The 16,987-nt window shown below is 39.0% G+C and overlaps 1 protein-coding gene across 5 annotated transcripts in view; it reads left to right on the top strand.

Annotated features, from left to right (window-relative positions):
* PREPL (prolyl endopeptidase like) overlaps positions 1-16,987 on the top strand; it is a 34,763-nt gene that overhangs the window by 9,192 nt on the left and 8,584 nt on the right. For all 5 annotated transcript variants that reach the window (XM_024552863.4, XM_024552867.4, XM_024552865.4 and 2 more), the window contains 7 exons: positions 2,525-2,647; positions 3,879-3,945; positions 4,702-4,908; positions 5,931-6,066; positions 9,058-9,274; positions 9,760-9,945; positions 14,804-15,001. In XM_024552863.4, the coding sequence (XP_024408631.1) occupies positions 2,525-2,647; positions 3,879-3,945; positions 4,702-4,908; positions 5,931-6,066; positions 9,058-9,274; positions 9,760-9,945; positions 14,804-15,001 (1,134 nt within the window). The remainder of the gene's footprint in view (positions 1-2,524; positions 2,648-3,878; positions 3,946-4,701; positions 4,909-5,930; positions 6,067-9,057; positions 9,275-9,759; positions 9,946-14,803; positions 15,002-16,987) is intronic.

The raw sequence follows: 16,987 nt of genomic DNA, 5'->3' as shown, positions 1-16,987 counted from the left end.
TTTCAAAGAACCAACTTTATATTCTGTTAATCCACTCTTTCATCAATTTCATTGAAACATATTAGTTTTCTTTCCTTTCTTATATTCCCTTTAGGTTTATCCTCCTCTTCTGTCTTCTTAAGTTGAAATGCTTTCTATCAGGAGACACATAATGTCAGATGGTCCCACTACTCATGCTCCCCTTGACCATTTCGGCTAGGGAGAGAACTGCTGCCTTTCTCTCCATTGTCAAAGGGGCATTATTACCTTTGCAAATGCTAGGTAATCAGTAGGGTAATACTTTGGTACTGTGCAAATATTTTATTACCCAACATAATCTCACCTAATGAGTTTAACGGCCACTAATGAATTTTAACCTAATCAGTTATTTCACTGGGGCTTGCTAACGATTTTTCTGATTCTATTATTCTTTCTACCTTTATTAGCTGGTATTATTCCATAAAGAAGAGTTTCCTTTTTTGTTGTACCCTCTCTTTATTTTTTTATTTTAGTTTAGTGGGGAGGTTTTTGCTTGTTTTCAAGTTACTGTGAATTTTTTTCAGTGTATTGTATTTAATTAGTCACCATTCTTTTGGTGCTCAAATTGTCCCAAATGTGGCCAGTAGGACCCTCTTCAAACTGGCCCTTGTGTCCTTTTGCCAAGTCTCCATGAATCTTGGAGCATTTTGTTGCTCTCTGGCAGAAGCTGTCCTGAGCCTGCTTTTTCTCTCGGTGCCTCAGACTTGGAATTAGCCATTTATTCTAGCACCATCTTGAATAAAAGCAGTCTAGCATCTTTCTACAGTGCCATTTTTCTGTCTTTAGAGTTAAACATTTTTACCATGAAGAATTTATATATTTCATTCTCGTGTGTAAGTTTTCATTCCTAAAATGGTTTTGCGTTTGGAAGAGAGTGCTGCTTTTTTCCTCTAATGGAGCGATCCTGTACGTGTAGCCTTCTTAAAATTGAAAGTGAAGCTCTCCTCACCTTGGCTCCGTTGGGGAGCATGTTAATTAATGACCGAAGGGCAGACAATGATTTAGAACACCACAACAACCAGTGCTGCTCATTTGAATCTAATCGAAATCATAAAGCATCTCAGAAATTCTAAAGGAAACGCTCTGTGAAAATGATTGTTTTTCCATTTAACTTGTTTTGATGATTTTTCCATTTTAGTTGTACGCTTAATTTTGGATTGTAAACGCTTTGTGATATAAGCTATATTTGTAGCCTGCGTTCTCTACAGTGTTGGTAAAGTACCATGGACACACTTGTGCAGTAAATATTTACCAGCTGTTGGAGGTCCTTACCAAAGGCTTAGTGCCCCCTGGCACAAATCACTGTACAGTTGTCGTCTTTGGCAGGAAGTTGACATTGAAAATCTTGGCTACAGTTCTTTTGCACAAACAAGGCAAACCTGTGGAGTGTTCAGTTATGGAACTCTTCTTTTATCTGACAACTGGTGTTTTGCCTTATACAAATTTTAATAATTTATATAGTGCTTATGTGCTAACTGGAGGTCAACTAAAGTTCTTAGCTTATTAGATACTCCCAATAAGATAGAGTGCTTATTTAGCTTTCATCTGTATCTTTATTCATGTTCATTAATTTTCCATTATCTTCTCTTGTTCTTTCTTTTATAAGGTGAATATATTATATTTTTCCTTAAACTCAAAGAGAAGCTCTGTTTTATAAAGCATTAATTCACCTTTTGATCTGATAAACAGTTCTATTTGGGGGACTCCTTAGCCCCACAAGAGAAGGAAATTGTGGCTAATGAAGATACAAAGGAGAACAAATTTCTTACCATAACTCTTGCTGTGAATAAAGAGTGAACACTTATTAATAAAAATGTCTTCCTCTCCCCTTAACATTTCCTTCTTTTAGGAGTTTTTTAGTACTTTATAAAACTCAGGAGACTTTTTTTTTTGTACCTATTGTTCCTGATAATTAAATATGTAAACATTGATAGGATTTCCTTTACTCCTTAATGTTCTTTTTTTAAAGAATTTATTTATTTTCAGAGAGAGGAGAAGGGGGAAGGGAGAAAGAGAGGAAGAGAAACATCAATGTGTGGTTGCCTCTCACACACCCCCTACTAAGGACCTGGCCCACAACCCAGGCATCTGCCCTGACTGGGAATCAAACCAGCGATGCTTTGGTTCATAGGCCGGCACTTAGTCCACTGAGCCACACCAGCCAAGGCTACAGCTTAACTTTGTGTAAACCTTTCCCATAGTATTTCTGAACATTCTCCAGTGCGTTGTGATAATTCTGCATCTTAAGGATTTATCCATTTAAATTATGTTTAGCTACCAAGTATCCACCTCATTTTCTATGTTGACATTTTTAAATGAAAAAGAGATCACTTACTGAACTTGAAAACCAACATTTAAGACCTGTGAAAAGCATACTATTTAATATGTATAAACCTAACATTGTAGTACTTGCATGAAAAGGAAATAAGAATTATCCTTTAAAAGCAAAGGTTTTTCCCCCTTCAAGTTTGAAATATTATGATCATACCAATAAAACTTTTTCCAGGATTTTCCGCCAATTAAGCAAGAAGACGAGACATCCCTTTCAGAAAACATGGATGCATTTGAAAAAGTGAGAACAAGATTAGAAACGCAGCCACAAGAAGAATACGAAATCATCAATGCAGAGGTAGGGTATTTATGACTTTTTTAAAAATCCGATATTACCAGGCCAATAGACACAATTCAACATCAAAATAAGACTGCATTTGACCTTCAGAATGTGCTTAAAAAGTTAAAAGAACAAAGAATAAGCGTAGTGGAATCCTTAAAATAAATTATAAAGATCAAACAAAACCAGGATGAATTTCCAATTGTATTTTGTTAATTCTGTATTTTGGGAAAAACCAATTGTTTTAGATTTTTAAAAATAATTCCAAGAATACGTTCAAATGAAGCTAAGTCATATTTCTCTATTATTTGAGAAGCGTTTGCCTGCGATGCCTGTACTGCGCTTTGAATAGTGTCTATCATAAAAGCCAAATACTTGTTTGACAGCCTTATGGTTAACACAATCATAAGTATTCAGTTGAAACAGGCTAGACATGCATGTTGAAATTTTTTCAGTAAGATCGGAAAATAGAACCACAACTTATAAATGAAAATTGCATACATAGTAGAATGGAAATAGCAATAGGTGAAGAAACACAAATTCCAAATTATGTCACTACTGGGCAGGTAATAAATGTGTCTTAAGCTGCCTGAAATCATATCATCCATCAATTGCATTTCACTTGTAGGTTAGTAGGAGCACCACTCAATTCTCTGAATTTCAAATTGTTTGTATCTGTCACTCCACGGAAGATACGATGCTTTGTGTAAAATTAAATCGAGACCCCGAGCAGTTGGTGACAGCACGTTATAGGACAGAATCTCAGGAAGTTAGTGACTGGGACTCCAGCCCAGTCTGAGCCACGGTTTCCTCATCTGCATTGTTTTGGATTACCTTAACTGAATGTCTGTTAATTGAATCCCACTACAGGGGTACCCGAAATTCCTAAAATACAGCTAACGTGCTTCCTGCAGTCATGAGAACCAACATAGATTTCATTATGTCTTCTCCTTGTTGTCTCTTCCATTTATGTATAAGAAACTTGTTCAGTGATTGTGAACACATGAAAACCATTTCTTAACCACTGTTTTAAAAAGTGATCCATTTTATATTTTTTATGTGTTCGTTCATAAACTTCAACAGGTCTGCTTTGATGAAAGGTCTCATTTCTTCATCTTGACTGAAGTTAACTATTGACTATAAGTCAATAGTTAGTCAGACCATTAGACAGTTAATTAAATCAAATCATGTTTAAATTATTAAGTTATTTATTATTACTGAATGAACCATTCGTTCTTTTCATTGTCAGGTTAAACATGGGGGTTTTGTTTACTATCAAGAAGGTTGCTGCTTGGTTCGGTCAAAAGATGAAGAAGGTATACCACAGTTTTTCCTTTTAACATACTCTGATTTTTCAGATTCACATTTTTCATAGGAAATGTTATATTAAATTCTCAATGATGTAGGAAATATTTTTAGATAGTTTCTGAATTTTTAAAAAAGGGCTAGTTTTTAATATCTAGGTTTGTGTGAAATATGATTAACAGCTACACTCAAAAGCTTTGACAGGAAGAATGGAGGTACAAACCATTTTTTTTTTCAAATGTCCTCGATTTAAAGGACATTTTTCCATTGTTTTTGAGAGAGAGAGAGAAACATTGATTGGTTGCTTCTTGTACATGGCCTGACCAGGGATCGAACCCTCAGCCTAGACATGCGCTCTGACTGGGGTTCGAACCTGCAACCTTTCAGTTCACAGGGTGATGCTCCAACCAACTGAGCCACACCAGCCAGGGCACCAGCATTTTTTTGAGTAGCTGCTATATCCCAGGTACTACGGTAGATACTATTTTATTATTCAGTGTCATTTATATCATTTTTCTATATGGTCTATAAATACTAGACTGTAACAGTATCAAATTATCACAAAAGTTGATGCATAGTATAGTATTGAGTAGCATTAAATAATAAATGCCAGTTTCTATGCAAATCAAGCTGTCATTAATGCTGAAGGAAGCCAGAATATAGCATCTTACAGAAGAGGAATGCTAATTTAAAACATTGAAATACACTTTAAAATATTTTCAAATACATCTTTGGACGTTATCTCTTTCATCCTTTCCTTTATGCAGCAGACAATGATAATTACGAAGTTTTGTTCAATTTGGAGGAACTTAAATTAGACCAGCCCTTCATTGATTGTATCAGAGTTGCTCCTGATGAGAAATATGTAGCCGCCAAGATAAGAACGGAAGATTCTGAAGCATCTACCTGTATAGTAGTGAAGCTCAGTGATCAGCCTTTAATGGAAGCTTCTTTCCCAAATGTGTCCAGTTTTGGTAAGTCACAAGTGCAGACAGTCTACTATGTTGACAGAGCAACAGTAAGAAAATTGTTCACGCTTTTGAAACATTTTCATTGCCCATGTGAGTGAATGAGAATGTGAGTGTCCGATTACTTTACCCCCTTGGACTCCATACCTTGCTATGTGCCTCTTATTCAGGAGGCCTTCCCTTCTTTAATTATATATCCAGTATCAAACTGGAGAGACATGTTTGAACTAACTGATTAATCAGTAGAAGCTGTGATATTTTCACTAGTAGGACTAACTTCAGATTCTATCAGTGATCATTGAATAATACATATGTTCACACTTTATCCTCCCTTTTCATTGTCCGACATAAACTTCCCCATTGTTCCATAACTAAATGCCTTTGCTATGAATTAAAATTATACCCTATCCAGTTGATCCTAAGACATGAATTGTGTACACTTTAACCTCTCAAAATCAGGATGCGTACTGTGTAGCGATGTCGTGCAGGCACTGTCAGCCAGGTGGCAGTCACGATGTGATTGTGAGGAAACCTCCACTGGCAGCTTCTGGTAAGATCAAGGAGACCCCAGGATGAAGCGTGTTTGGTACTTTGAGATATCCTGCAGCCTGAAGGCAGACAGGAAACTTTTAGGCAGAAGAGAAAATGATCTAATGTTTCTAATAGGACTTCAGGGCAGAGGTTGTAAGTTTAAACATAATTCATCTTCTGAGAAACAAATAGGACTTTACCAAAGTCTTTCCTAAATATTGAACATTCACCTCATATTTAGAAACTTGCATACCCTGAGACTGATAACTACTTGAAAACTCAGAATTGATGTAATGTAGTATTTTACTCACTGGAAAGCTCTCCCACTTGTATGGAACACAGGTTGTACATAGTCAAAACTATGTTAGATTTCGATTTCCAGGGCTGACCTTCCAACATCTCTTCTTTGGGACTCAAAATTAAAATGCACTGTGCCTTTTTTTTTTTTAACTGTAAGTAGGTAGCTGTGTATAATTCTTTAATTCCTTTTTTCCCAGAATGGGTAAAGGATGAAGAGGAAGAAGATGTTTTATTCTACACCTTTCAGAGAAACCTTCGCTGCCATGATGTGTATCGAGCCACTTTCGGTGATAACAAACGTAACGAACGTTTTTACACAGAGAAAGACCCGAGGTACTAGAGTAATACCTTTAAGTTGTTTCTCCAAAGTATTTCTCCAGTTACCTAAAGTGTTGTTCTTGGGTGACTTAAAATGTTGGTGTGGGCTGGAACCAGATATAAGAAGGCAAAGATGAGCATAAACATTCTTTTGTATAAGTTGTTTGGCTTTAAAACTGGAGACTAATTACATTTAAACTCCATAGTAAACACAGATACATCATTAGACTGAAAATGAGAGTTTCTAACATTCTCCCTGGACTATGACCGATAAGAAGAGTTGTTGGTTAAACATTTAATAGGGTTGCCGCACAGCAATTCTAAATCTCTTTAAGGCATAACTAGATACCATGGTGTCAGTTGTGCGGATTTCACTGCTCACTCCATATAGATCACCTGAATTTGGAAGCTTTGAGCCATGATGGCCATTGGTCTTTAAATTTTACTTTCTCCAGTACTTTGGTAATTCTTCCTTAAAGCTAATTCTCTTTATTTCCTTGTAGTCACCAGGACTCATGCCTTATAGTAACTACTTAACCGTGGAAGGAGCTGATGGGAAATGTATCTGGCAAAGTCCCCTGGCTCTTACCCAGATACACTTTTCCAAATGATTTATGTGAAACTTTTTTTCCCCCTTAACACAAGGGTCCTGTCACCTCATATACCATTCAACAGTACAGTTTGGACAAAATCTGAACAGATTTCACAAGAAAAAAACATGGGATTTAACACTAAATAAATCTATGGCAGTGAAGTCAATACCCAAAACAAGAAAATTAACCCTTCATCTCATAAAATTTCAGAGCTTGCAAGAACCTGAAGGAAAATCTTACACACCCCTCAGTTTATATGAATTTCAGATCTTGAGAAATTACTTCATTCCACCCCATAGAACTAACATTCTTGGTCCAGTGCTACAATCATTTTTTTTCTGATGATGACTGTTTCAATGAAAAATAACCAAAACTATATTTTTTAATTTCTTTTAATTGATCTACTTGGTGGGGTGCGGGAGAGAGAACATCAGTTTGATGTTCTACTTACTTACGCATTCATTGGTTGCTTCTTGTGTGCGCCCTGACTGGGGTCTAACCCCCAGCCGTGCTGTATCGGGATGACTCCAACCAACCTAGCTGCCTGGCCTGGGCCCCAAACTGTTTATTCACATGATCCACTGTTCTGTGTGTCACTGGTCAAGGATGTCTTTTGAAGATGATAGTTTAAGCTAGTAATTTAGTTCTTATATCAATGACTTATGATTATGAATCATTTTCCACCTTGTGAATAAAGCTTGAAATTGAAAAAAACAAAATAAAAATCTTCAAAACTGACCCAGTGAGCTAATACTTTTGAGTAAAGTACTTCCTTGTCACATGTTGTTACTGTTTAAGTTCTAAGTTTAAGCAAATTATGTATACATTTAAGATTCTTGGAAAGTATTTGGCTGCTAGCATGCTTTTTCTTTCCCATAGGGAATGAAGCATAATTAAATATTTTTAAGCCTAGTTTGGCATGCAGTACGCTGATCTACTTAGCACAGTACTTTCCAAGAATCTTCAATGGATGTATGGTAACTCACTTCTTTACATTTTTCAGTATTTTTAATATGAATTAACTTTTACAATAAGGAAACATGTAAATAACATTTAAAGCCGTCCATTGTGTCAGAGTAAAGTACCGTAATGCTCTTAAGATATTATTTGATAATTATCAAGAATCATAAAAATACTATTCTTTTTCTTTTTTGGAGGGAGGGTCCCCCCTAGTATTTTTTTTAAAGATTTTATTTATTTATTTTAGAGAGAGGGGAGGGGAGGGAGAGAGGGAGAGGGAGAGGGAGAGCAACATCAGTGTGTGGTTGCCTCTTACACACCCCCTACTGGGGACCTGGCCCGCAACCCAGGCTTGTGCCTTGACTGGGAATTGAACCAGTGACTGGTTCACAGGCCAGCACTCAATCCACTGAGAATCATAAAAATACTCCTAATCATTAAATTAGTATTTCCACTCCTAAGAATTTATCCTAAGTAGATAATTGTAAAGGTCAAGGAAAGGGAAACTGTCTTCATGAATGTGTTGGCTTTTATGTCCTTTATTACAATAACATTAAAACTTAAATTTTAAAAAATTATTATACTTTAACCTGGTAGAATAGTAGGTAGTCATTAAAAGTAATGGTCATAAAGACTATGTAACTGAACTAACTGGGGGAGATACTGATATTATGTGACATCAGAAAAATGCAGAATCCAAAATTACATCTATATTTTTAATGACATCTATTTAAAGACATGCATAAAATACAAATAAACACTAGAAGGAAAAAGCAGAAAAATAATTATATTAATTTTCTAAATGTGTTAGGTTAGTGGGATTGAGAAGATTTGTTTCCTGACTATTCTGTTTTGTAAATACGAGGAAGGAAAAAAAGGAAATCCATCGTGTACACAGCAGAAAAATAAAGTAAACTGTGTCCCTTTTCTGACCTACAGTTACGTATGTCCTCTAGGAAGTTTATTTCCTCTTCTAGTAAAAAGCCCTATAACCTATCAATATTAGTGTACTTGAGAGTTAAATGGTGTCTGTACTTTACTTGGAAATGCATTTTAAAAAAAGGTAGGTTGATAGTGCATGGACATGTGATAATGTAAACAGCAAAATGTTAGTAATTTTTAAATCTCAGTGGTGAGTATGTGGGTATCTACCTTACATTTCTTTCAACTTTTCTGCATCTTTGAAAAATGCTTATAATAAAATGTAAGACAAAAATATTCCGGATGTTTGGGGGAGACTGAGAAAAATAACAGTATTTTAGTTTACAAGCAGAATTCACTAAGGAGTTGTTTTTATTTTCTATCTGCATTATAAATTAACATCTATGCCGAACACCTGTGAGATACTTTCATTAACAAGGTAGCATGCATTTGAAATTTATTGGATTTTCACTTCTCCCTCTCTCTTTCTCTTTCTCTCTCTCTCTCTCTCTCTCTCTCTATCTCTCTGTAGCTATTTTGTTTTCCTTTATCTTACCAAAGATAGTCGTTTCCTCACCATAAATATCATGAACAAGACCACCTCGGAAGTGTGGCTGATAGACGGCCTAAGTCCCTGGGACCCACCGGTACTTATCCAGAAGCGAATACACGGGGTCCTTTACTACGTTGAGCACAGAGATGATGAATTGTACATTCTCACTAATGTTGGCGAGCCCACGGAATTCAAGGTGACACGAGAGTTCATTGTTTTATAGGCTTTTGGTAAAGTGTAGAAATCGATGCCACCTTCCTATGCATAACCAATCCCATTTCTCTTCCCTTAGAGCTAATACCTCTACATATTTTTAAAAGATCGTAAATCAAACATACTCTATCCTAATTAGATCAGTCACCAAAGCCAAACTGAGTAGCTTAGAAGAGCACACTTCTATAAATCGGTGATTTTGCAAGTTAGCCATTTGAATCACTCTCAGCTAGGCAGTCCTTGTGTGGGGCCCGGCTGTCAGTGCTCACACCCACCTGTCCAGCAGACTGGCCGAGGCCCCTTCAGTGCTGACGGTCACACTTCAGCCCTGATGCAGTTATTTCTTTCAGCTCTTCACCAAACAGTGAGGGACAGTATGTCTAGTTCTCGGTGGCTCCATTATGAATTGGGGATCTTGGAGTCATCATGTTCTGCTACCTAGGTCTCTTCTACCTTTGTTCCGCACAGCTCATGAGAACAGCAGCAGATACCCCTGCTATTATGAATTGGGATTTATTTTTCACAATGAAGAGAAATACCAAAGTTGTAGACCTGGACATGTTTAAGGATCACTGTGTTCTATTCCTGAAGCACAGCAATCTACTTTATGTCAATGTGATCGGTCTGGCAGATGACTCAGTTCGGTCTCTAAAGGTATGTCGAATTGTCAAAAGATAATGCTAATGAAAATGCATGCAGTTAGCTTACAAATTTTGAATAATAGCAATGTACTGTTTCTTAAAAAAATTAAAATGGAATTTAGCAGAGTAGGTCTTTCTCAGATATCGAAGTATGTCTTTCTATATATCACATATTTCTACAGCCTCAAATATAGTACTAACTCAGGCCAACTGGCAGCTCGTGCCTCACCGCCATCTGCTGCTCCCGCCCCACGCCCCCAGCGGGGACAGCAGTCATGCCAGCTGCGTTTCTGCCACTGCTGGCTTGCGCCTGCATCGTCTCTTTGCCAATTTTCTCACCCAGAGCATCAGGAAGGGTGAACTTTGATTTCTTTCAGTAAGGGGGTGGCAGTGGTCTCCACTACAACACAGCTGTGATGCTGGCACATCCCCCTGGCAGGCCGACTCGCTATTGCTCGTGGCTGCCAGGAAGGAGAATCTGCTTCCCCCAGTGAACGTGCAACGGCACCCTTATTGCCCCATTTTAAGGCAGCATTAACATGAGTTAAGATACTGGGCACTGCAGGGAAGAGGAGAGGCTTCCATTGTGCTTGATATGGAAGGAGCTGTAGAGTCTTGGCTGGTGTGGTTCAGTGGATTGAGCGTTGGCCTACGAACCGAAAAGTTGCTGGTTCAATTCCTGGTCAGAGCACATGCATGGGTTTCGGGACAGGTCCTCAATTAGGGGCATGCAAGCGGCAACCAGTCAGTGGTTTTTCTCTCCCTCTCTTCCTCCCCTCTCTATACATAAATAAAATGTTTAAAAAAAAAGGGAAAGAGTTGTGGAGCCAATGGACCAGCAAGCACACATCACTTACACTTCCCTACCTGCAGTATTGTCACAATTTCTGTTAAAATGCAATTCCTGTAAATTCACTGGGTGTTTATTGAACTTCAGTGTGCAAAATACTATATCAGGCACTCTGCAGTGGAGAGACAGGACAAAATATCTGGCCTAAAGAGGATACAGTTGATCATGAGATTTGACTAGTAACAAAGAGTCAGTATGAGGTAGATTCAAATAAGTGGCATCAAGAACGAAGGAGAGAAAAATCACTGCTAGAACACCACAGTAATAGTTGCTATAGGCAAGATCCACTAACGGGTGCTAAAATTAGTGGGCATAAGTTCAAGGATAAACTTCATAAGTCTTTGTAAGAGGACTAGTATCACCCACAAAATGTTTATGAATTACAAAGGGGAAGACAGCACCTCACAGTGAAAAACCTGGGAAGAGAACAAGGTCGACATCATAGGTGATGAGATCTGTTGACATGTACTCCCCTCTGGTATTCTTGCTAGAAATACATACCCTCAGTTTGCTCATGAAAAACATCAGACAAGTCCAGATAGAAAGACATTCTACCAAATAATTGCCCTATATTCTTCAAAATTACCTCAGAATCCAGAAGTTCAAGGAAAGACTGAGGGGCTTCGGTGGACTGTAGGAGACTGAGGAGACCCAACAGCTAGATGTACTGGGGAGCCCTGCATTGGCTCCCCGAGCAGAAAAAGGACTTTGGCGGAAACACGTATAGGTGGAATGTGGATAGTGTGTATAGTTCAGTAAATAGTAAAAAATAATAAATAAGTGGTATCGAAAACACAAAATGTGCTGCGGGGCCCAGAGAGGAAGAAGGCCCAGGAAAGCTGTTTGTAGGGGAAGCAGAATTTGAGATAAAGCAAAGAGGACAGATAGGATTTTGATGGGCAGGGGGATGGCATTCGAGGATGAAGAAGTCTATCAAATGGAGCGCCAAGCTGGAGAAGTTCAGAAAATGTTCAAGACACTGCTAGTAATTCGGTTTTATCGAAGCAGAATAAATTTCTGGGGGATGAAGCTATGATTTGACAACTTTTCATTGCCAAGGTGATGAATTTATGAATAAACAACAGGACTATAGAGTTGCCCTAAAACAAAAATGGTGATTTAACTTTAGTGAATTTTTACTGCTTTCATCTACTGGATTCAAAGTGTGTCTTCTCACTTGCTAACTGATGCCAAATTCAGACATCTTTTCATTGGAAACTGGCAGAACCTCTCCTCATATTGCAGCCGATGTGAATACAGATGGGAGAAAATACATAATTTATAGCAGTGCATTTATTACAACAAAATTCTGTCAAGAAAATTAGGAATGTCATGAGTTTGCTATAAGATTTGACCTTTTATATTTTTTGTAAGTATTTCTATTTTCTATGGTTTTAACTTGCCTTAGAGTAGGCACCATGTCTTTAATTTCCTCTGCATGCTCTATTTTATTCCCTAACCCTTTCCGACCTGTAGGACCTATTACGCCGCGTATAATGGTCTGAGCCCTCATCACACGGAATCTAATGCTGTCTTTATACCAGGCGCTACTTAGAATTTCACGGATCAGAGCCTTTCATTAACTGCATGATACTGATTAATGTGCAAAGACGGTGCTATATACAAAGGACAAACTCTTTAAGCCAAACTATGAATGGATTATAAAGTATTTCTGTTGTAACATCTCTGCCCAGTGGGCACTTGACGAAAATATCTTTTTAAACTCAATCTCAGCAATAGAAACATAAAACCCTTAATATACTTGTTTCCTATCATTGGTCATGTTATCCGTATTTCCTAGTATTTTTTCTTTATAAAAAGTTATGATAGTTTAATTGGTTATGATACTTAATTTAAGCAAATTGGGAAGTTTTTTACTTTGTGTTAACTTCAACTTATTTAGCGTCATATGCATTCTTGGGCCAGTTCTCTTTCAGCATTTACATCTTAATCATTCTTTCAGTGCAGTTGCTGTGAGTTGCTGGTCAGATATTAAAGGTGAACCTGTTCTGTCAAGTGTCTGGGAACAGCTACCTGCATGTCACCTGGCTGACTTAAACCGTTAATAACCGTGAACGATACTGCAGGCTTATCCCAATGGGAAATGTGGCCTAAGATATTCTTGAGATCATTGATACCTTATTTCTGCATGAGCTGGTCAGGCTTTAAAACGTCTGTAGCCTTGGAACAGTTTTTGTTATGATTAAAACTTTAACCGTGATCCATTAGTTTAAGAAATACACCCAAAAGACTTTTGGGTTTATGGGGACCAGTTGGTGTAAAACCAAAACAGCTCACTACGTGGATCACCCGGAAACCTTCAAAGTCTCACAAAGGACAGGAAACGCTTAGGCCCCTGTGGGCTGAGGGCCCCTGTGCCCTCCATCTGGGGCCGGGTGACAAGGTGAGCAGCAGGCTTCCCTGTTCCCCACCACGGCCTCAGTGTGCTTACCTCACACACGCTACCAGATTGCCCAGCTCTCGTGATTCCATTTTTCTTTCGGGTCGTGGCTTGCACTTAAGTATATTGTCCATGAAAATGACCCTCAATCTGAGGAGAATAAATGGGAACTCTTGTAAACAAATACTGCAAATGTATGTCCGCATTAGTGTTTCAGGAAAATAGAATCTTTGGATTAATCGCAAGAAATTTGCTCTGTAAACATAAGCTCTCCAGCTGTAGTTTCTACAAGGTAAATGGTGCGCTCTTTATGCACACATCTCCCAGCCACCCTTCCTGAATAGCACCCACCGGTGACTTTGCTGTGCCAGGACCTCTGATTTCCTCAGGAATTTGCTCTTCTACAATTGCTTAGGAAAAGAAAGGCAATTTTCTTTTAATGTTCTGATTCTCAGTACCATTTCTATCACACTGTCAGCCTGCTTACCAGAGTTGTTTAAAAGGTGTAAGAAGGATGCTAGTGGAAGGCTTGAACAGGACCCTGCTGCTCGGAGAGAATAAATTTTGATTCCTTTCCTTTTTATTTTTTTAAAGTTAAGAATCTTAATCATAATAGCTCTGAGTCTCTCAGAGCGAATGTACAGGAAAGGTTTTGTTCTGCACAACGGTTAGCCGGGGAGCTAAGCTTAGACAGATTGTAAACGCGTTCGTGCTGCTGGGCCAGTCTGCGGCCCCAAGTAATGACTGTCATCACCGGCTGTCCCGGTGGCAGAGTACGGGCTGGTGGGCGAGGTAGGAAGAACACATGGCAGAGATTTCCTGCTCTGTGAGAACAGAGACCTTGGAGGTGTCACTCAGCTCTGGAATTACTGTTTGATTTGGTCTTATGAATCATATTGCTGGAGATTGTTATGCTGACTAAAATAAGCCAGTCAGAGAGAGACAAACACCAGATGATCTCACTTATATGTAGAATCTAATGAACAAAAGAAACATAGGTGCGGACACATGGAACAGACTGACAGCTGTCGGGGGGCGGGGTGGGCACTGGATGAAAGAAGGTGAAGGGATTAGCCAAAGAACATGTGTGCATAACACGTAGACACAGACAGCAGTGTGGTGACAGCCCAGGGAAAGGGGGGGGCTAGGTGAAGGTGGGCACAGGGGGAAAGGCGGACCGAAAGAGACTTTGCTTGGGGCAATGGGCACACGATGCGGTGTGCAGATGATGTTTTATTGAGGTGTACGCTTGAAACCTATATGGTTTTGCAAACCAGTGTCATCCCAATACACTCAATTAAAAAATCATTTTGCTGTTATTTTATTACCAAAGTTTATACCCTAAAATAAATTTTTTATTAGAGATTTCTAATAAATCCAGAATCATGATAAACTATTTTCCTATATTTTTCTTTATTTTATTGGTCATTAGTGTAGAGTTTTGTTTGTTTTTTACTTGAAATGTTGTGCTAAAGTAATCCTCACATGAAGCATTATGTGATAATAGATAGCAGTACACTTGATGTTCACGTTATCTTGTTTGGAGCAGACCCAGGAATTTAATTAATTAATGATACTCAGTGTCTAGATAAGGAATAAAAATAACTTTTATTTCTTCAGCTCCCTCCTTGGGCCTGTGGATTCATAATGGATACAAATTCAGACCCAAAGAACTGTCCCTTTCAGCTTTGCTCCCCAATACGTCCCCCGAAATATTACACATACAAGTTTGCAGAAGGCAAACTGTTTGAGGAAACGGGGCATGAAGACCCAATCACCAAGACTAGTCGCGTTCTACGTCTGGAAGCCAAAAGCAAGGTACGTCTTGAGCATCTCCACTCTCGGCCCTATTTACTGAAAGCCTGCTGTTTGTCGCGTGTCAGGCAGTTGCTGGGTAAATCAGTTCTGTAAAGTAGATCTTATAGCATAAGACCACACGGTTTCAGGGGATACGTGGATATTTTTTAATTTAAGACTAGAAAATTCAAAATGCACATCAAGACCTTCGTTTCAACAAATGCAAAAACAGAAGATAGGAAGTTCAAATGACTACTTTTCGGTCCATTTGATATACCTCTTCGGAAAAAAGATCACTGTTAACCATTTCATGCATTTCCTTCGAGATTTTTGTGTTTTGTGTTAACAAAGTATGTATGTTTAGGCGTTGTTTTGTTTTACAAACGATGTGATTTATACCAGTCTGTCAGAACATTGTAATTACTGTACCCCGGATGGACGCTAAGTTCTTGGAGAGCCAGTGGCTCGGTAAGAAGGGAAGCAGCGGCTGAGCGCATGGGCTGCTGGAACTTGGCTGGCAGGCACTTGGGCCCTGCTGGTGAGTGCAGGGACCCAGCCTGTGCAGGCCTTGCTGCCATCCTGGCCTCTTCCTTTCCTTATGTTTTCAACCAGCAAGTACTTCTCTGCTGGTGTAATTGAAGTTGGGGAGGAGGCAAGGAGATGAAAAGACCGAGATTATTCTATAGAAATCACTCTACATCGTTGTGTAAGAATGAATTGTGCTGAGAAGTGAAGCTCGGTTATACTCTTGTAACAAGTTTAGTACAGGAAAGAGTAATAAGGGAGAGAGTTCCTGCTTGTTAGGTGATGCTCTGGGGCCCCGAAGCGAAGTGGTCACAGTGAGAGTGAAAACAACACGAGGCTCCCGTCTGGTGCGGCGCGTTGGGCGTCACGCCCCAAAGGCAAGGGTCGCAGCTTCGGTTCCCCTGGCAGGGCGCACGCCTGGGTTGTGCATTCCTCCCACCCCAGTGGGGACTCGTCAGAGAGGCAACCAGTCAGTCAATGTTTCTCCCCCTTCTTCTCTCCCTCCCTTCCCCTCTCTCTAAAAATAAATTAATAAAGTCTTTTTTAAAAAAAATAGGGAGAGTGGTTTGGTTATATTCTTTTCCTTATGTAAACTCGTGCTATTTCATTAGTTTCTGTAGGCAGGGTGAGAACCAGCCTTCCCACCCTATTTCAATGAAAGGAAGACCAGAAGTAGTTCAGATTATCTTAATTCTGTCTGTCCGGAGAGTGCCCAGTTTCAGTCAATTGGGACTGATGAATGTGGGCTACCCTGGGGAATAGTTACTTGCCCAAACAGTAATTCAGGTGTTAAAGTTTATGAAACTTCGAGCCCTTGCCAGGCAGCTCAGCCGGTGGGAGCATTGTCCAGATGTGCTGGGGCGGAGGTCTGGCCCCTGGTCGAGGCACATGCAGGAGTCAACCGAAGAATGTGTGGATGGCTGGGGCAGCGGGTTGATGGTCTACCTCCTTTCCCCTCTCTCTCTAAAATCAGTAGATTAAAAAAAAAGAGGTTTTAGGAACTAACTTTTAAACATTTAAAAAAATAAAGCTTAGTAGGCCTTGGAAGAGGCTATGGGTGGTTACTGGTAAGGTCAGTACAAGATTCCAGGTACTAATGTTGAGAATTCTGTCTAGAGAAAACAGAAAAGTGAGCTGTTAAAACTTCTTTAGCTTGCTTATTTGTAAATGTTTTAAGATGAAAGTGCTGGTATGTAGCCCCAGGTACAGGAAAAAGGCTATATGCTAGTATGTCCGACCTTAATAGGTATTTGGGCTTGTTCTGAAAGAAAAAAATTCAGGAGTACAGGGTAGTGAGGAACTCTTTCCAATCATTTTGTTGTCACAAAAAGCTGCATTTAATAAAATGGGTTCAAGTCATAGTCTTGATGCTCTTTCTGGTTAATATTACGGTCAGCGAAGTCGCTACGAATAAGTATCATGCAGATTTTAAAGACTACGACTCTCTGTCTTAATTAAAGGAAGTTTCTGCTCCAGATCAAT

This window comes from Desmodus rotundus, chromosome 5 (genome assembly GCF_022682495.2).
Source record: "Desmodus rotundus isolate HL8 chromosome 5, HLdesRot8A.1, whole genome shotgun sequence".
Taxonomy (NCBI): domain Eukaryota; kingdom Metazoa; phylum Chordata; class Mammalia; order Chiroptera; family Phyllostomidae; genus Desmodus; species Desmodus rotundus.
Note: the sequence above shows the minus strand (reverse complement) of the source record. Positions and strands in the feature narration are given on the sequence as shown.